The 16,546-nt window shown below is 31.2% G+C and overlaps 2 protein-coding genes across 2 annotated transcripts; both read right to left on the reverse strand.

Annotated features, from left to right (window-relative positions):
* Positions 1-5,649: 5,649 nt before the first annotated feature.
* LOC107429872 (AT-rich interactive domain-containing protein 2) lies at positions 5,650-9,667 on the reverse strand. The gene is made up of 2 exons (XM_025079307.3): positions 8,226-9,667; positions 5,650-7,156 (listed from the first exon to the last, which is right to left on the reverse strand). Exons 1-2 carry the CDS (start codon positions 9,138-9,140, stop codon positions 6,269-6,271), a joined length of 1,803 nt encoding a protein of 600 aa, XP_024935075.2. The 5' UTR covers positions 9,141-9,667; the 3' UTR covers positions 5,650-6,268.
* A 1,320-nt stretch (positions 9,668-10,987) lies between these two features.
* On the reverse strand, positions 10,988-14,717 carry LOC107429874 (probable E3 ubiquitin-protein ligase RHB1A). The gene is made up of 5 exons (XM_060818221.1): positions 14,551-14,717; positions 13,320-13,446; positions 12,120-12,546; positions 11,834-11,943; positions 10,988-11,730 (listed from the first exon to the last, which is right to left on the reverse strand). Exons 2-5 carry the CDS (start codon positions 13,383-13,385, stop codon positions 11,701-11,703), a joined length of 633 nt encoding a protein of 210 aa, XP_060674204.1. The 5' UTR covers positions 13,386-13,446; positions 14,551-14,717; the 3' UTR covers positions 10,988-11,700.
* Between the last annotated feature and the right edge of the window lie 1,829 nt (positions 14,718-16,546).

The raw sequence follows: 16,546 nt of genomic DNA on the forward strand, positions 1-16,546 counted from the left end.
TGAATTTAATTAAAAAAAACACTTAATTAATTAAACAAATTCAATAGTAGTCATTAAAACATTAGCATAATATTAACAAGTGGATTTGTGAAAAACCTTGATATATATATGTACGAAAATGCTATTATGAGTAAAGTTGTCCACCATTTGGTAAACAATATCCATTTATAACCATCAAATTGCATTACATTATGCAGGTTTAACAGCTATAAATTGTTGTTGCCTACAATATAGAGTTTGAATTTACCTATAATAGCAGTTATATATATATATCAGCGATATCCATAAGTAAATTATATTTTTCAAATAATTTTGGACATATTAGCATAATATATATATATATATATATATGATTTAAAAATTATATATATATGATTTGATTTAAATACTTAATCTATGCATACATGAAAATATGTTTTTACATATATGATAATTTATGTAACTTTTGATAAGTTTTTTAAATAATTTAAAATTCTAGAGTTCCTGTTAAATTTGAAAATCTTGGTAGTTAGATATTGTAATATTTGAATTAATGTTTTAATATTTTTGGAAATATTTGATTTTAAGGAAGAAAATTGAAAATTATATATTTCGAGGTATATATAAGTATTTTGTATTTCAAAATATTTACAAAGGTTTATGGTATTATATTTTTTTACTGTTGATATTTATATCTTGGCATGAATTGATGATTTGAAATATTTAAATAAATAATCGGGTTTGAATATTAATTCTAGATTATGGTAATATATTTGTTAGGAAAAAAATGGAAAGTATGATTTCGTAAAAGTTGCTATGAATATTGTATTATTAGTTTTTAATAGGTATGCCATATAGTACTAGTGGTTTTGTTATATATTATTAGTCTTGTATAGGCTTAGTTATTCTATGTATAGTCATGATATGAGAAAATGATGATGAGTTATATGCCATTCGATCGTGAATATAGGATAACAGATTGTTATGATATGAGAGAATGGTGATATAGTCGTTTGTTATTCTCTTGGAATGATGATGAGCAGAGTTGTGTGTTGGAGTGATGATGAGTTGTGTGCTATTCTCTTATGAGATTGGTTTCTTTGTATCTCTTTACCTTCTAATGATGTTTTGGGATGCTTTATACCAACTGACAGTGCTAAATATATCACATAGTATATAATTTTTATGGCAGGTATATATTAGTGGTTTTGCCACAATTTCATGATCGCTTCTATGATTATGATTATATTTTTTATTCCCCAACATTAAATTTATGTTTTATTGGTTATTAATATTTTAAAATTTCTCAATTATGAAATACTCATTTTATGATATTGTTTTGGGATACAAATTCGATTTTTTAAAATAGTTTTAGAAATGAAAAATTTTCAAAAGAGTAAAAGTAAGGTCTTAAGTACAAATTTTTTAAGTTTAATGAGTATTTTCATATTATGATTTTATTCCACTAACTTAATTTGTTTCATAATTTTGTTTTTAAACAGTTCCCTTGGGTTTCAGTTGATAAGTTACATCTATTACGTCCAGACTTCTTCATTCTACTGCTGATATATCGTTTTTTTCCATTGACTCTAATGATAGCAAATATTATTTCTTTCATTTAATCTTGATGTATAATTTATATCAAGCATTTTAAATATTTTGCATTTGCTAATTTGTATTTTTTAGATTGCTTTGGTAAATAAACCGATATGTATAATTTCTATATTATTTTTAATCGATGATTTTGTAGTTATATCTAAATTACAAGAATATTTTATAGGATCTTCAATAGAAAATTTAGTATAGCTTTCCCAAGCTGGACCACTTCTAGTGTTCGAGAAGGACTCCAAAAGTGGTCCTGTCAAAAATTGTATTTATTTATTACCGTATTCCTACAGAGTTCACTTATCCTAAATAGAATTTTAGTATGATATTAAATTCATATTTTATCATTTTAATATTTTAAATCATAATTTTTATTACAATTCAAGAGCTAATAAAGGAAAACATGGTACTAAAAACATCAAATCGTTTTTATGTAAGCCTTACTATCTATATATATGAATTTTATGTGTGTGTTATATAAGATATTTAATATGGGGACCAACATAAGATCTTTTTTTTTTTTTTTCGGCCCTTGAATCATAACAAATGTTAAGATTTGAATTTCTATTTATTAATCATCAGATATTGATAAAGTTCACTTTTTCTAAATAGAGTTTTAGTATGTCACTAAATTCATGTATGACTACTTTTTGGATTTTAAATCCTAGCTCTTCATATAATGCAATGGTTATCAAAGATAGATAATTATTTAATAAAGTAAGGTGACTTTACTTGAAATTGATTGTATATATATATATATATATATATATTAAGCATTCTTAGATAAATTATTAGATTATTTTAATGACTGAAATTTAAAAATATATTTAAAATTTATATAAGTTCATGATTTACTTTACCCTTCTAATAATTTTAGTATATCACTACATTTATATAGTTTAAGATTATACTTTTAAAACTTATATAAAATCCATCAAGATGTCTAAACAATATATATATGGTATATGTAGGATAAAATTTTATATATATATTTATATATTACTCAACTCAATGACCATTCTAATGAAAAACTTTCGTGGCCTTTCTTATTGGGCATTAGACCTTTTTAAGGGTTGATATTTAAATATATATTTGAAGTTTATATGCATCCTAACAAGGTTTAAACCTTAGGTTTTTATTTCACTAGACTCATATAATTCAGGACTACATTTTTAAATCTTATTTCTTAAACTAATCAAAAGGCTGATAATAAAGATATTGATAGAAAATCCTTCTGAATTTTCTAATATGAGAATAACTTATACATATATATATAAATATATATATATATATATATATATACACACAACTAGACTCACAACAAATCAACTTGATAAATTTACTATCATAACTTTCTTTATAAACCATTGGATCATTTGAAAATATAATATTTAAAAATATATTTATAGTTTATTGAATCTTGATAGTGCTTACTTTATTAAATAAGGATCTAGTATTGTTGCTAAATCTATTGATTACTTAATTTTTAAATTCCAGCATTAGCACTCAAAGCGATTCAAGTGTTGATAAATAAAACTCTTATATTTAAACTATTAGATCTATCTTGTGTGAGCTTCATTCTCTTGTCCATTATGGCTTCCTTTATTAACTTTTAAATTATTTCAATAGCTAAGATTTAAAATTGTATAAATTGTCATATGGTTTATTTTGTCCTTTTAAAATTTTTAATATTTTTATTAAACTCATATAATTGATAATTACATTTCTAAATTTCATTCTTTAAAGTAATTCAAAATTTTAAAAGTTAATAATTAATATTATGATGGATTTACTATTGAGCATCCTAATCCAATAGTCATTATAGTAGAACCTCACTTTAAAATAAAGTGTATATTACTAGAAATATAAATTCATATGATCTGTATAATTGGATGATTGTAAATGGTCATTTCTTACTATTTTTTTTCAACATTTCGTCACTATAGCTCATCCGTTTATATGTGTGTGTGTGTGTGTATATATATATATATATATGAAGTTAGATGTGATTTGGAAGTTACACAGAAAATTTATTTATTTATTTTGTGAAAAGGAAAAAGTGAACGCATTAAAAGCACGAAAGAGCATAGAAACTCGTCTTAAATAGACTACCAGGAATCTTATACACAAAGTGTTGATTTTTTTTTTTTTTTTGGGGATAAATAACACTTTATCTCCCAAATTATCACATTCGTTATATTGGCCTGTACTTGAAATGCAATTTATCATTTTAAAAGTTAGTTGTCCATATTTAAATTACAACAAAATACTATGAGTATTAAAATATTTATCAAATAATATGGTAAATGATATGGTAATTATTTAACTGTAGTTTTTTTTTAACATTTATTTATCAATTTAAAAGTTTAATAATTTGTATTGTAGTTGTTTTATTCATTTATTAATTCATTTTTAAATTATACATATGTATTAACAAATATTATATTAATATGTATTATTTGATAATTATTTTTGCTTCTCTAGCATAATTGTTTAGGTTATATTAAATTTTCAATTAATAATATACTAACATATTACTTTGTCATGATATTTGTGGAAGAATACCTATCTTTTTAATTTTCTGGAGAAATAAAAAAAGGAATCGCGGCCATATAGGAAATTTGTTGGCAAAAGTTGGTCCAGAAATTGAGTAAATAGCCACCAGAATTGGGAACTCCAGCATTAAGATGACTCATATCTATGAATGTCGTGACACAAAACAACACAAAGCAGGTAGAGAGGCATTAAGTAAAAGCAGAAATCATGAGGTGTGTGAACTTTTGGAGAAGATGGGACTGGAGGTAATAGACATTGAATGTTTTACTGGTGAAGCACATTAGACAGAAAGTAAATAAATGCTCCAGGGAAAGTAATTAGTTGAACTGCAAAAATATCCATTTATGCACACTTTGTCAATCTTGTTTCCATGGTCATAGATGAAACTGTAATCATAACTGATAAAGAAATAGACTAATTCATCCAAATCATAAATAAAATAATTTTTTTGAAGACAGTTAAATGACAATCATCGTATACTATAAATTTTTTTCATCTTTTAATTTACTATATATATCCAAAATACATGTATATATATATATATATATATATATTAATTATTCTACCATCATAAGGATCTCATGTATTTCAAATAATGCATATCTTTGAAAAGATATGTTTGAATCCACATGATAATTCTATCAGAATATTTTAATAATATATATATGAATTTGATATGGTAAAGTCTATGTGAGAAACCTCGTAGAAAGAACTTTCTATGTAGCAGCCCATATCATATAGAACTATATATATACACATAAATATAAAGGGTATTGCATGATTTGAAAGCAGAGGCTAAAATAAAGAATATAGCTCTTGGCTTTATGGTGAAAATCTCAAGAATCATATTAATTAGGAAGAAGTAGAAGGTTTTCTACTATACTATGCTAAAACAGAATGGATAAACTACACCAACCATTTAATCCCTTCTTCTTCTTCTTCCTTTATTATTCTTATTATTAGTGACCAACCACAACCATTTAACCCCTTCTTTTTCTTCTTCTTCTTCCTTTATTATTATTACCATCAGTGACCAACCACTTGCCTAGTTGTTGGTTTTCCTTTTTTTTTTTTTTTTTTTTTTTTTTTTTTTGGGTGAGAGTGGGGGAGGGTGTGGGTGAAGACATTTATTACCTTATTCCATTCTGAAATACAATGCAAAAGTGAGCCGTCGTGTGTCTAAAGATGCAGAACCCAATAACAAATTGCAAGCCAAGAGCATACTTTTACTCCCGTTTGGAACAAAGTTAGTAGCTTTAAAGATCTTCCATGCACTTGAACAGGAGAGGCCACTGATTTTATCACCTGCATTTCTCGTATGGACAACTGAGAGCTTAATAGTAATCATACAAATTGAGCACCATCTTTGGTGGTGATGTTTGAGCTATCCTTTTCAGTATTTGGTTTACTTTTGGGTACTTTCTTGAATCTTTACAGCCAAAAGCAGCTTTTACCAACTTCCCCAGTTCAACATAATGGACTAAACCAATTAAAGAAGAAGAGAAAAGGTAACAGAAAAATGGGCCTACTTATATAATTTTGATTTTATGCCCCTTCCAAATATATTACTATCAATTTTGGCTAGCAAAAACATCTTACTGCACAAAGAGAGAGTATTTGCTTAGAAAGCTACAAGCTTAGATAGAAACAGAATTTAAACAGCAGAGCCTTGAACTGAGTTCCATAACTCAGGGAAACAAGAAAAGTACAACTTGAACCACAGACTGTATCCCTCTTTCATCTTCCGCTTGTCTAAAACAAGAAGGTTTAAACAAAGTGATGAAACCTGTATTACAACACAATATTCACAAGGCAGCTCCGCACATCAAACCAAAGACTTTTGCTGAGCATCAGCAGTAAATTCTCCATCACATTTGCATAAATTCTATAATATATAAGATCAACAAGAAACCAATTATGTCTGCTTCGATCACCATGGGCAAATAACCCTCAAAACTGCATCGTTGAAGATAGTGAGTATCACAAAACATTCAAAATTCTGAAGTACGGTAAACGATGCTTTCATAGGTGATCTTGGAGTAGATGTTTTAGACAAATTCAGACTGAGAAGAAAGTTGTTAGTCTGCAATGGTTCAAATCCCATATCAAATTTTAACTCTTAAGAAAGCTATGTCTGTTCAAAATCGAAACACTGCTCATTTTTGGAACATGAAAGGGAATTTGAGCCTGAAACCTTGACTGCATCATGCCCAAAACCCTCACTTAAAGATCCTAATTCTGTTTCGTCATCATCACTATCAATATTTTTTGGAGTCACACGATTTTGATAACTTCTACGCTGGATAAGGAATACATTGAAGTAATAGCTCACCAGCTTTTCCTGTGTCTTTGTCGGAAACCACTTGACTACATCATCCCAAAAGCACTTATTGTGGGACCTTACAATATCCTTAAATCTCTTTTCCTCTTCAGCTGTCCACTGAAGTGAAACTTCTTCACCCATACGATCAAATCTCCAATGATAAAACACTGAGCCAAGTTGGAGTTTCAGTTTCATCTTTGCCTCGGCAATGTGAAATCTGACACATTCAACAGAACCTCGAAGCGGACAGCCACAAAAATCTGATCTTCCCTGGCCAATAGAATCTGTTTCAACATAAGATTTGTATGCTCCACAGTCCACTGGCCAAACCTGCATGCCTAGCCATTTTGGATCACTTTCAGCAACCACACCAGTCCATTCAGGGACATCTGCTTGAAAGAGAGGTCCCACAGAAACATGCTTCTCGAGGGGCTCATCCTTTGGCGGGCTAACTTCTGTATCAGTAACTGATAAATCTACCTCCGCAGGTGCTTCCTCCTTTGGGTCCTTTCCCAACTCTAATTTGCAAGGACTCCTCAATTTACTTTGACTGGATGAACGTGAATTACAACACGCGCATAGACGAGATTTCACTAAATTAGGAACCCTTTCACTGCATCTTAACCTCTCTGTGGAATGGTGACTGGAAGCCATGTTATCCTCATACATGGATGGATGCATCTTTTGCTTTTTCTGCAAGTTTAGACCATGATCTGCTTTATGAAATTGCCAACTAATTTAATTTCATATGCTAACAAGTACAAAAGTTAATGATCATGGATGCAAGACATTAAAATGTGAAATTAACATCTATCTCAGGTCCATTATACTTCTTTGAGTTGAGAGCAGGATTTTATGTCGAAATTTCTAAGGTAAGTTCCAAAACAAAATTTCCTGAGTTTGAAACAATCTTCTCAAGAGAACATATTTCATTAAAAATAAAAGCACTTCCCAATACCACATTAAATCATGAAATTCCTGATCTCTACAGGTTATTAACAGAGTTTTTAACTTGAGATGTAAGAAAAGCACAAACATAAAGCACCAGGCACATCATGGAAGGTTGCCGAAAATGGAAAATCTTTTATCATTGTACACTAGAGAATAGTCCTAGTAAGGTCATGAGTTTCGGTGCCATGTAAGGCATGATACAGTTTTTAAGGGTAATGGATATAATTCATTTTCCCCACGAGCCTGTTCCTCATCTCACTGCTTTGTGCAAGTGTGCATTCATGATCACCTTCAAAACATAGAGAAGCAGAGGCATGCAGGAATCAAACTGGCTTGGTAAAAAGCAACCAATGCTGACAGCTTAAAATTCACAGACATTCACACTCTCTTTCCCGGCCATTGAGACCCAAAGTAGTTTCATTGAATTAAAATTTTGGAACAGAAAAATAAAAAAAGGGGAAAATTCTAATGACAATATGAACTTACATTTTAGCAGATGCATAATTTGTACCAGACTAGCGCTCAAATCACAAATTCCCCTCTACCGCCTAAACAAGGAGAATGACATCCAACAAACTGGATCTCAATTTATTTCACGGTCTATAACAAGGTTTAAATAATGGCACCCCGTTATGGAGGTTAATTCAAAAAGGATCAAGTTGCAAACTGAACCTAGTATAACAACTTACAAAGCAAGGGATCAAACCAACATGCATTTTTATATGCTATCTTGTGATATCTACAAGCTGGCAGCAGTATGGCATCGAAAACATAAATCTGTGGAGGAATATTAGAGACATATAAATCTTACCGGCAAGGGAGATTCTTCAGTATTTGAACAGATATGCCTTCTTAAAAACAATGCCTCCCTTACCCTTATTGCCTGGAGCCAGAACTCGTTATCCTTGTGATCCTTCCACTTAGATGGCTCTGGTATCATCCCAATTGAAGGATCATCCGAACGTTTGGCTGTCTGAATCAGCCACTTAAGCATTCCAGACAATGATTCTCGTTTTCTCTTCCACTCTTTTCCTTTCTTATCAACATTTAAGTCCAATATCTGGAGATCACCATCATCATCATGCCTACTTTTTTCGTCATTATCACTGTGGTATTTTCCAAAACCTGAACTAGTTCTGTATGAATCTTCATTATCTGATTCCAATTGAATTGGTCCACCATTTTTTCCCTTCCTGACCGACCCATTAGACAACAAACCTCTAAACTCTGTCTCCAGCTCTAATGATAGAAACTGAACATTCTTATCAAATCCATACTGTTCATTTCCCAAGCTCCTATCTTTACGCATCCCTCTGAACCATTTCACCAACTCATTGACATACTTGAAGTAGATCAATTTCACAGCAGCACTAGCACCAAGACTTAAACCAGATTTCTTGGCCACAGAAGCCCACAATTTTTTCTTCGAAACCCGATCATGACCTCCTCTGTCTCTCACTGTCCTAAACAATTTGAACAAATCTACCTGCTGGCCACCACCAAGCATTGCCGGGACAGGCCTAAGTACACCCTTTTCGGCAACCTCTTTCAGAAAAAGAGACAGAACTTGATCAAAAATGCATCTTGGCCTGACTTTATAGCCATCACAGTTATCATCATCAACACCATCTTCTACAGACTTACAAGAACCATTATTCCGACAAGAAACCACATTTTCATCGCAATCTAAGACAGTCCTACTTGTTAAAATCGACCATCCTGCCATGAAACTTTGAATTTGTGCCTCGGAAAAACCCAAAAAATAATGAAAAAACCAAACTTTTCTTTTTTTTTTTTTTTTTTGACCCTTCTCAAAGATAGATGAAGAAAGCAAGTAAAGCTAAATCATTAACAAACCCATTACTTTGTTTTTCATCGTAGCGTAAACTATTTTTGGTTTCACCTCATTTTCTGGGTCGTCGAAGACGTTTTGTTGCTTCAATTGCTTCGAGATGCCGCCAGGTTTTGCAGAGACACCACAAAGAGACAAAGGGCGTGAGAGCTGAGCTGAGCTGGAACACCCAAGGAAAAAAAAAAAAAAAAAAAAAAAGAAAATAGTTGGAGCTTACAAATTTCTTCAATACGATTAGTGGGATCCAGCAAATAGATCGAACTGTTAAATCTTTAGGACATTGATCGCTAATCACTAACCTTCAAAGATAAAAAGAGTTATGAAATATTTATATATATATAATATACATAGATAATTAAAAGTTTAGGGAAAAAGAAAAAGCAGAGAAATGATGGTAGAGAAGGGGATTTTTTTTCTTAAAAAAAAAAATTGATAAGGGGAGGAGGAGGGGAAGACAAAATTGTAAAAGAAAAATGAAATTGTAAAATGACAAATTAAAATATAACCTAGTATCCGGCACAAATAATTATGATTTACTAGAAAAAAAAATAGTGCATTATTATGTATGGATATAGCTTTTAGAGATGATCAGAGAATATATGAGAAAAACATGAATACATAAATAATAGATTAAAACATAATGCTATACGTATACTAAGAGATTCAGCAAATTATTTTTGCTTGAAAACTCTACAAATGATGGTAGAGAAGGGGATTTTTTTCTTTAAAAAAAAAAAAATTGATAAGGGGAGGGGGAGGGGAAGACAAAATGTAAAGAAAAATAAAATTGTAAAATGACAAATTAAAATATAACCTAGTGTCCGGGCATAAATAATTATGATTCACCAGGAAAAAAAAAAAATAGTGCATTACTACGTATGGATAAAATTTTAAAAAATGGTTAAAGAATACATGAGAAAAACACGGATAAATAAATAGTAGATTAAAACATAATGATATACGTATGTATATATATATATGTGTGTGTATGTATGTAGTTTTTGATAAATACTATATATGCATTTAAACACCTAAATTTTCCATATAATGGAAGCTTCTAGCGAGAAACAACAAATGATGTTAGATTTATGCTCATAAGTTTAGATCCCCTGTAACTCTTCCTTCAATAAATTTGATCATTTTCTTAAAAAATTTGAGCCTTAATTTAACAAGGAAAATTTAGTTTTCATTTTGATTTTATTTCGAATGATGAAGGATGAGTCAAATATAAATGCAGGAAACCATCCTTAAAAGTTGACACAAATTCCCGATTTTCAAACATTTGCATTTGAAGTTGATTAGAAAATCGGTTACCTACCGAGTTGCATATATATGGTACGGTTGATATGGATGTAACCTACTCTCATCAGCAAAAAAGAAAAAAAATGCCTGTGGCCGCATCGTGATATGGATTTTCTGAGATAATAACGATATTTAGAAAGATGTAATCTATAATTTTCTAATCCACAAATAGAATGATTGAATGATTTTCTTATTATGCTAAACTACCACCTTCAATTCCAAAATATAACCTACTCGGAATTGCAAGATATATCAACCTTATAACTTTTTTCAGACTAAAAAATAAAATAAAAGGAAAACGATTGAGACAATCAGAATGAAACACAACCCACCTTTACAGTGTGCCATTTATTGTCTCACCAAAAAAGTATAAAAGACACTGAACTTATTATAGGGCACTTTCAAAGGCATTCAACGTCTTATCTAGGGCAAGCAAAAAGAAAACTGAAACCCCTTAATTGAAAATGTATCATGTGCATTTACAAGTCTGCGAACTGTATCAAACTTGGTGCCAAAATCAAACATATATACATGAATCATCTGAAATACAGCACGAAATTCTTAAGAGTCCAACCTTCAATGACCCAGGTCAAAACCCCTTACCAGCAACGAACCAACGTAAACTATATGCCATTTACAAAACCAACTAGAACCCAAAAAAAAAAAAAAAAAAAAAAAAAAAAATGCATTGCTCAATCAAACAAACTGACAAAAAGGGCTATAGAAAAAGATAAAAATAAAGAGAGAAAGAAGACGTTGCCTACTTTTCGTTTGTACAACAAATTTCCACTTTGGATGATCAATATTGTAACTAATATCCCAATGCATTTAAGACGGACAAGGGACCTCATGAGTGCCATCATGCCTTTGTAAAATTCTTCCCCCCTCCCTTCCCACAAACACCCCATAAAACCACTCCTACTTTTCTTCCTCTTCTTTTGCTTGCTTTTAGCTCGAAGGAAATGAATGCACAACAGGCATGACTCCAAAAACAAACCAAACAACAGCCATATGTGTAGCTGCACCTCAATGGTGGACGCAAAAGAAACTGAAAACCTTTTGTAATTGTGTAAGCTTTCTTCTGCAACTCTGCTCAAGCAGCATACAAAACGACTTATATTGCTGGTTTCCACTATTCAATAGGTGGGTCAAATATCATTTCCTGCATCAGAAGAAGAACAAATTGCTATTCATATTATGCTAACCAAGCAGATATATCTTCACATCACATTGCCAAACAGAAGAATATATTATGCAAGGTAAACCTGATCACACACAGGACAGGTGTCACTTCTTTCCATCCATTCAAGAATGCATGCAAGGTGGAAATGATGCTCGCATTTTGTTGTAATTTTTGGATTCTCGGTATCATACTCTGCAGGGAAGAAGAGAATATTGTTGTAAACTAATATTTCTATTCATAAGGTTGCAAGCAAATGGATGAGTACACAGTTGCTAGATAGCCAAAGTTTAAAAAACCATATTAACCAAAAAGAGTCAACTAGAGGCCCTTTCTTAATAGATAGTCAAACACAGCTTTATAAAGTTTACCTTCCAAACAGATGGGGCAACCATCCTCTTCCTCGGTTGCTAATACAACAGATTCCACAGGCTTTGAAATTTCAACTTCTGTGTCCTTTTCTGCATCAAGTTCACATTTAGTTTGTGCTTTGCAGTCTGATTCCTTCAAGTCTTCGCACTTAGCCAAAGGATCTTGATTGTTGCCATCAGCTGCTTCTACAGAATCAGAATTTGTTGTCTGCACCCCTCCATCAACCTTGTTGCCACAAATTTCTTGAGCCACTGGTGGAGAATGAGGACTTCCAAAGGCCACTTCATATGGCATTGGTGCAGGAGGTGATCTATAAGTGTCAGGTATTGAGGTATCCAAGTTGGTATCAACAAGCAGCCCTGCAGAAAGTGAGGCTGGAGCATGGTGAGATGACAGGGGTACATGCTCTTCTGATGCTCTTGGGTACTGCACAAAGATTCAAGTTATTCAACAAAGAAAAGAATCAACTCACCGCCATCATACTATGATAAATAATCACTTTATTTATTCCAAAATCAATTGAATTTTATTCTCCTAATAATTAAAACAGCTGTCAGGTTAATTCTGTTATGCAAGAAGTTAGACAATGTGCATCTTTAGCAACAGATTACTGGCATAAGAATTACAGTATTAACTTGACATAATGAGCCACTCTCTACAATCTATACTGGAATAGGTTGACAAACCTCTCTCTCTGTAAGAGAGATAAAGGAGGGAATACAAGTAATTCTGTCAGAAAAATGCTCTAAAAATGATGGTTCAGTATGACCAATACACATGAAGTTGCACTCCAACCAAGAGCAGTTTTGCACATAAGTAAACAGAATCCATCAACAATAACAAATTAACACATACTGAATTCAAGGAATATATCTCCATGTAAAATCTGTTGTATCCTCATCAATCAAATTATAATATGGATATTACCACTAGTTAATGTCCAGCAAAAACTGCAGCGTTTTGTAGAACATATTATTAAAATCTCAATTTTTAGTCAGTTCAATTTTCTTAAATATACTTTTCACGAACCGAGCCAGAGAATTGGCTTGGCTAAAAAGGAATTCTCATATGACACGCTGACATCTTTGTTTGCAACAAACATACAAGTTCTATAAAAAAATTTAAGTTCAAAAGATAAACGTGACCAACAATATGGAAGGGCAGAACATGAACATAAAAAAGGAAGATAAAATACTGACGTAATAGTATGTTGGTGCATTAGTCAGTTCAGTTCCTTTAGAGGAACAACAGCAGCAACCTCCCATTTTCTTTTACTTATCCCTGCAGCAGAACTAAAACCGTGTATACTTGGTGCAGCATGTCCCCCTTAGCACAAGAAATTTAAAAATCAAATTAAGACTTAAAAACAATAGAGCAAAATCCCAAGGCACAACAGAAATGAGTCCCCCTGAAAACATGCCGACCCCTTTGAAGATGAACCAAAATGCATTTTTAAGTTACATAAAAGCAGCAATATTAAGAGTACAACAATTATAAGGAAAGAAAGTTGAAAAGAAAAAGAAATAGTAATAGAAAATTGTTCAGAACGGCAACCAGATGAAATCAATCATTCTGAAACAACGGGTAACATTTGGTTCTTTGAAAAGCATGAACATAATACAGACCACATTTACGCATTTAATACACACAAATACTTAGAACAACATGAGTTTATTATTCTTGAATGAATGCAGCAGGGGCAAAATCAGACCTCTATAACTCCAACATATTCATATCCATAATCAACTGCATAATATAATCCATCCATCTAAACTAAATATAATCATATTCCCTATTCATAATTCTTGCTCTAGTACAGTTGCATGAGTTTGTTAACAATAAAATTAAATGCACTATTAGGTATTTCTAAGTCAAGAATATTTAAAAGCTTCATGGGAAAGCTTTTCATATTAAAAAAATTAAATAAATGAATACATTCGATTAAGAGCTTAGGTGGACATGGAACACACACACTCACAGATTAGCAGAGCCACAAAGAAACACACACACACAAAAAAAAAAAAAAAAAAAAAAAAGAGCTCATGAAATCACCGAATTTAAAAAAGAAAAAGGCAATCCAATACAGATTAACAGCAACAAAAACGAATTGCGAACAGGGAACACCAAAAGCAAAAAGCTATGCACAACCAAACTTCAAAACCATAAACACACACACACACATACACACACACATATATGTACATATATATTTATATATATACTTATGTGTATAACAAAAAAAAAAATAATAATACAGAAGTAGGAGATAGAACAAAACAGACAATTAAACGAAAAAAATTGTAAGCTAAAATCAACAAAAAATAAATTAAAAAAAGAAAAAAGAAAAAAGGAAGCGATCGATTATCGGAATTCAGAGAATCGGAGAGAGATTGAATTCGGCGAAAAAAAGAGAAGGAATTGGATTTATACCTGTTGTTGTTGATGACAATTGAAGAAGAAGAAGAAGAGGGATTTGGATATGCTAATTGAAATTTCAAAGAGAGAGTGTGTTCAAGGTGAAGATGTGGACTTATATGAGTGGGTTTTTTTTTTTTTTTTTTTTTTTTTTTTGGGTTTTTTAGGCTTCGCGTAGAAGAATAGGAAAATGCCCACAAGGGCTTTTCGCTCTTCGTGTCTGTCTGTCTGTGTGCAAGTGCGTGTGAGACTTTGATAGTGGAAATGGACGTTTGAAAAAAATAATAATAATAATAATAATAATCATAATAAAATAAAATAAAATAATAATAATAATAATGAATGAATAAAAAGAAAGACAAGGTGGATTATTTATCAATAAGTCATTTGTTTGGGCTTTATTGGACCTTATAAACAACTCATCTCGTTAAGAGCCAGTTGGGCTTTCTTTTGTCCAATGAATGACTCTCTTTAACAGAGGATTGCTCTATCAACCAATTTTAAATTTTGACCCAAAAAAAAATAATTGATAATATATTTTAGCCCTTAGATAGGTACACCTAATGGTGTAAAAGAAGTGAAAAGTTCAAAGATGGTTACGGGATTTTATTCATTCAATCACTAAGAGGGGTATATGTCGATACTTTCTCAAATATATTGGTACGTCCAATCTGTACCGACTAATATAAATATTATTTTATCCACCATTAGCATGCTATGCTATTGGATTAGCTAGTATCTAAAATTTAAAAACACAAGTTTGACAGTTGTTGGAGTACTTCTTGCAAAATATCCCATATGTTTATTTTGATTTTCCGAATACTGTTTTTTCTTATTTTTTGGTCATTCAAAATTAAAATTTGAATGTATAAAAAATTTTGTAGTATCACTAATTTTAAAAGTTTAATATGGGGGGCTAAAAAGTCATAAAAGCATATGTACTCCAAATCAACTAAAAGAGTAAGAGATTCAATGGGTTGGCCTACCCCAATTTACTTTGTGCATGTAGAGAGTGGAGATAAGCCAAACTTGAATATGATATGATATTTTTATAGAATGTTCCAAGCATTGGTCAACTCCTAAATCTTCCTATTATTGTTTTCTTTAATAAATGAAAATTTGATTTCAGAGGATGACAATATTTCCAAGTACCACCCAATTTCTTATAAGATCCTCGGAATCTCAATTTTAATTTTGGCACAAAGGAGCAATACTAGTGTAGATAAAGCGGCTAGCTTTATATATGAAAAAAAAAAAAAAAAAAAGACCAAAGTAGCTTTGCTCAAAATTATCAACTGGGAGTAAATATAACTAACCGACATTTGTGCATCTTTATTCACCAAAAATAAAAAATTGACATTTTTTGCATTCAAAAAGTTGAGAGACATGGTCATACCTGCATTGACTCTGGCGGATCCGATGTTTGTTTTTTAATTTTAATTTTTTATTTTTAATTATTTATAATAATTTCTATGTTAATATAGTGAATTCACAATGTTTCAGTAAATAACTTATCAATTAGAATACTCTTGTTTAATCTCTCAGTTATAAATATAAAAGTTTTACCAAACCAACCCGCTTAACATCAAATCCCATGTTAAAGTGTAACATTTAATGATTTAATAACTTATTAGCCCACCAAAAAAGTATATTTATTTAATAATATAATAAAAAGATAAAAACCAAGCAAGCCAATTAATTTGAATTTTGGGTCAGTCTCTCAGCAATCAAGCTCCAAGGAAAATTCAGACCCACAAACAAAAATAAAATAAAATCCCAGTCGGTACGGTGGCACATCCACGTGTTCACATCACCCACAGAACCACATATCACGTGACACCAAATGACAGACTGGCTTCTCTCAATTAAAGCACCAACCTTAGCGTACTCATCCCAACTTGATAACCTTATAATTCCACCAATGGCTGCTTTCCAATTTTTTTTTTTTCCTTTTTTTAATTTTTCATTACCCAATCACCAAAATTAAATAATCTCCAGAGGTAACAGCAAA

Source organism: Ziziphus jujuba, chromosome 6 (genome assembly GCF_031755915.1).
Source record: "Ziziphus jujuba cultivar Dongzao chromosome 6, ASM3175591v1".
Taxonomy (NCBI): Eukaryota; Viridiplantae; Streptophyta; class Magnoliopsida; order Rosales; family Rhamnaceae; genus Ziziphus; species Ziziphus jujuba.

What these genes read in the sequence shown, in the direction of transcription:
- LOC107429872 (XM_025079307.3), bottom strand. Translation starts at nt 9,140, where the DNA reads ATGGCAGGATGGTCGATTTTAACAAGTAGGACTGTCTTAGATTGCGAT. An exon ending in CTGAAGAATCTCCCTTGCCG is followed by an intron (nt 7,157 to 8,225) that starts GTAAGATTTATA and finishes CTAAACTTGCAG; the next exon opens with AAAAAGCAAAAGATGCATCC.
- LOC107429874 (XM_060818221.1), bottom strand. Translation starts at nt 13,385, where the DNA reads ATGGGAGGTTGCTGCTGTTGTTCCTCTAAAGGAACTGAACTGACTAAT. An exon ending in ATGCACCAACATACTATTAC is followed by an intron (nt 12,547 to 13,319) that starts GTCAGTATTTTA and finishes ATCTTTGTGCAG; the next exon opens with TACCCAAGAGCATCAGAAGA. An exon ending in CCTGTCCTGTGTGTGATCAG is followed by an intron (nt 11,731 to 11,833) that starts GTTTACCTTGCA and finishes CTTCTGATGCAG; the next exon opens with GAAATGATATTTGACCCACC.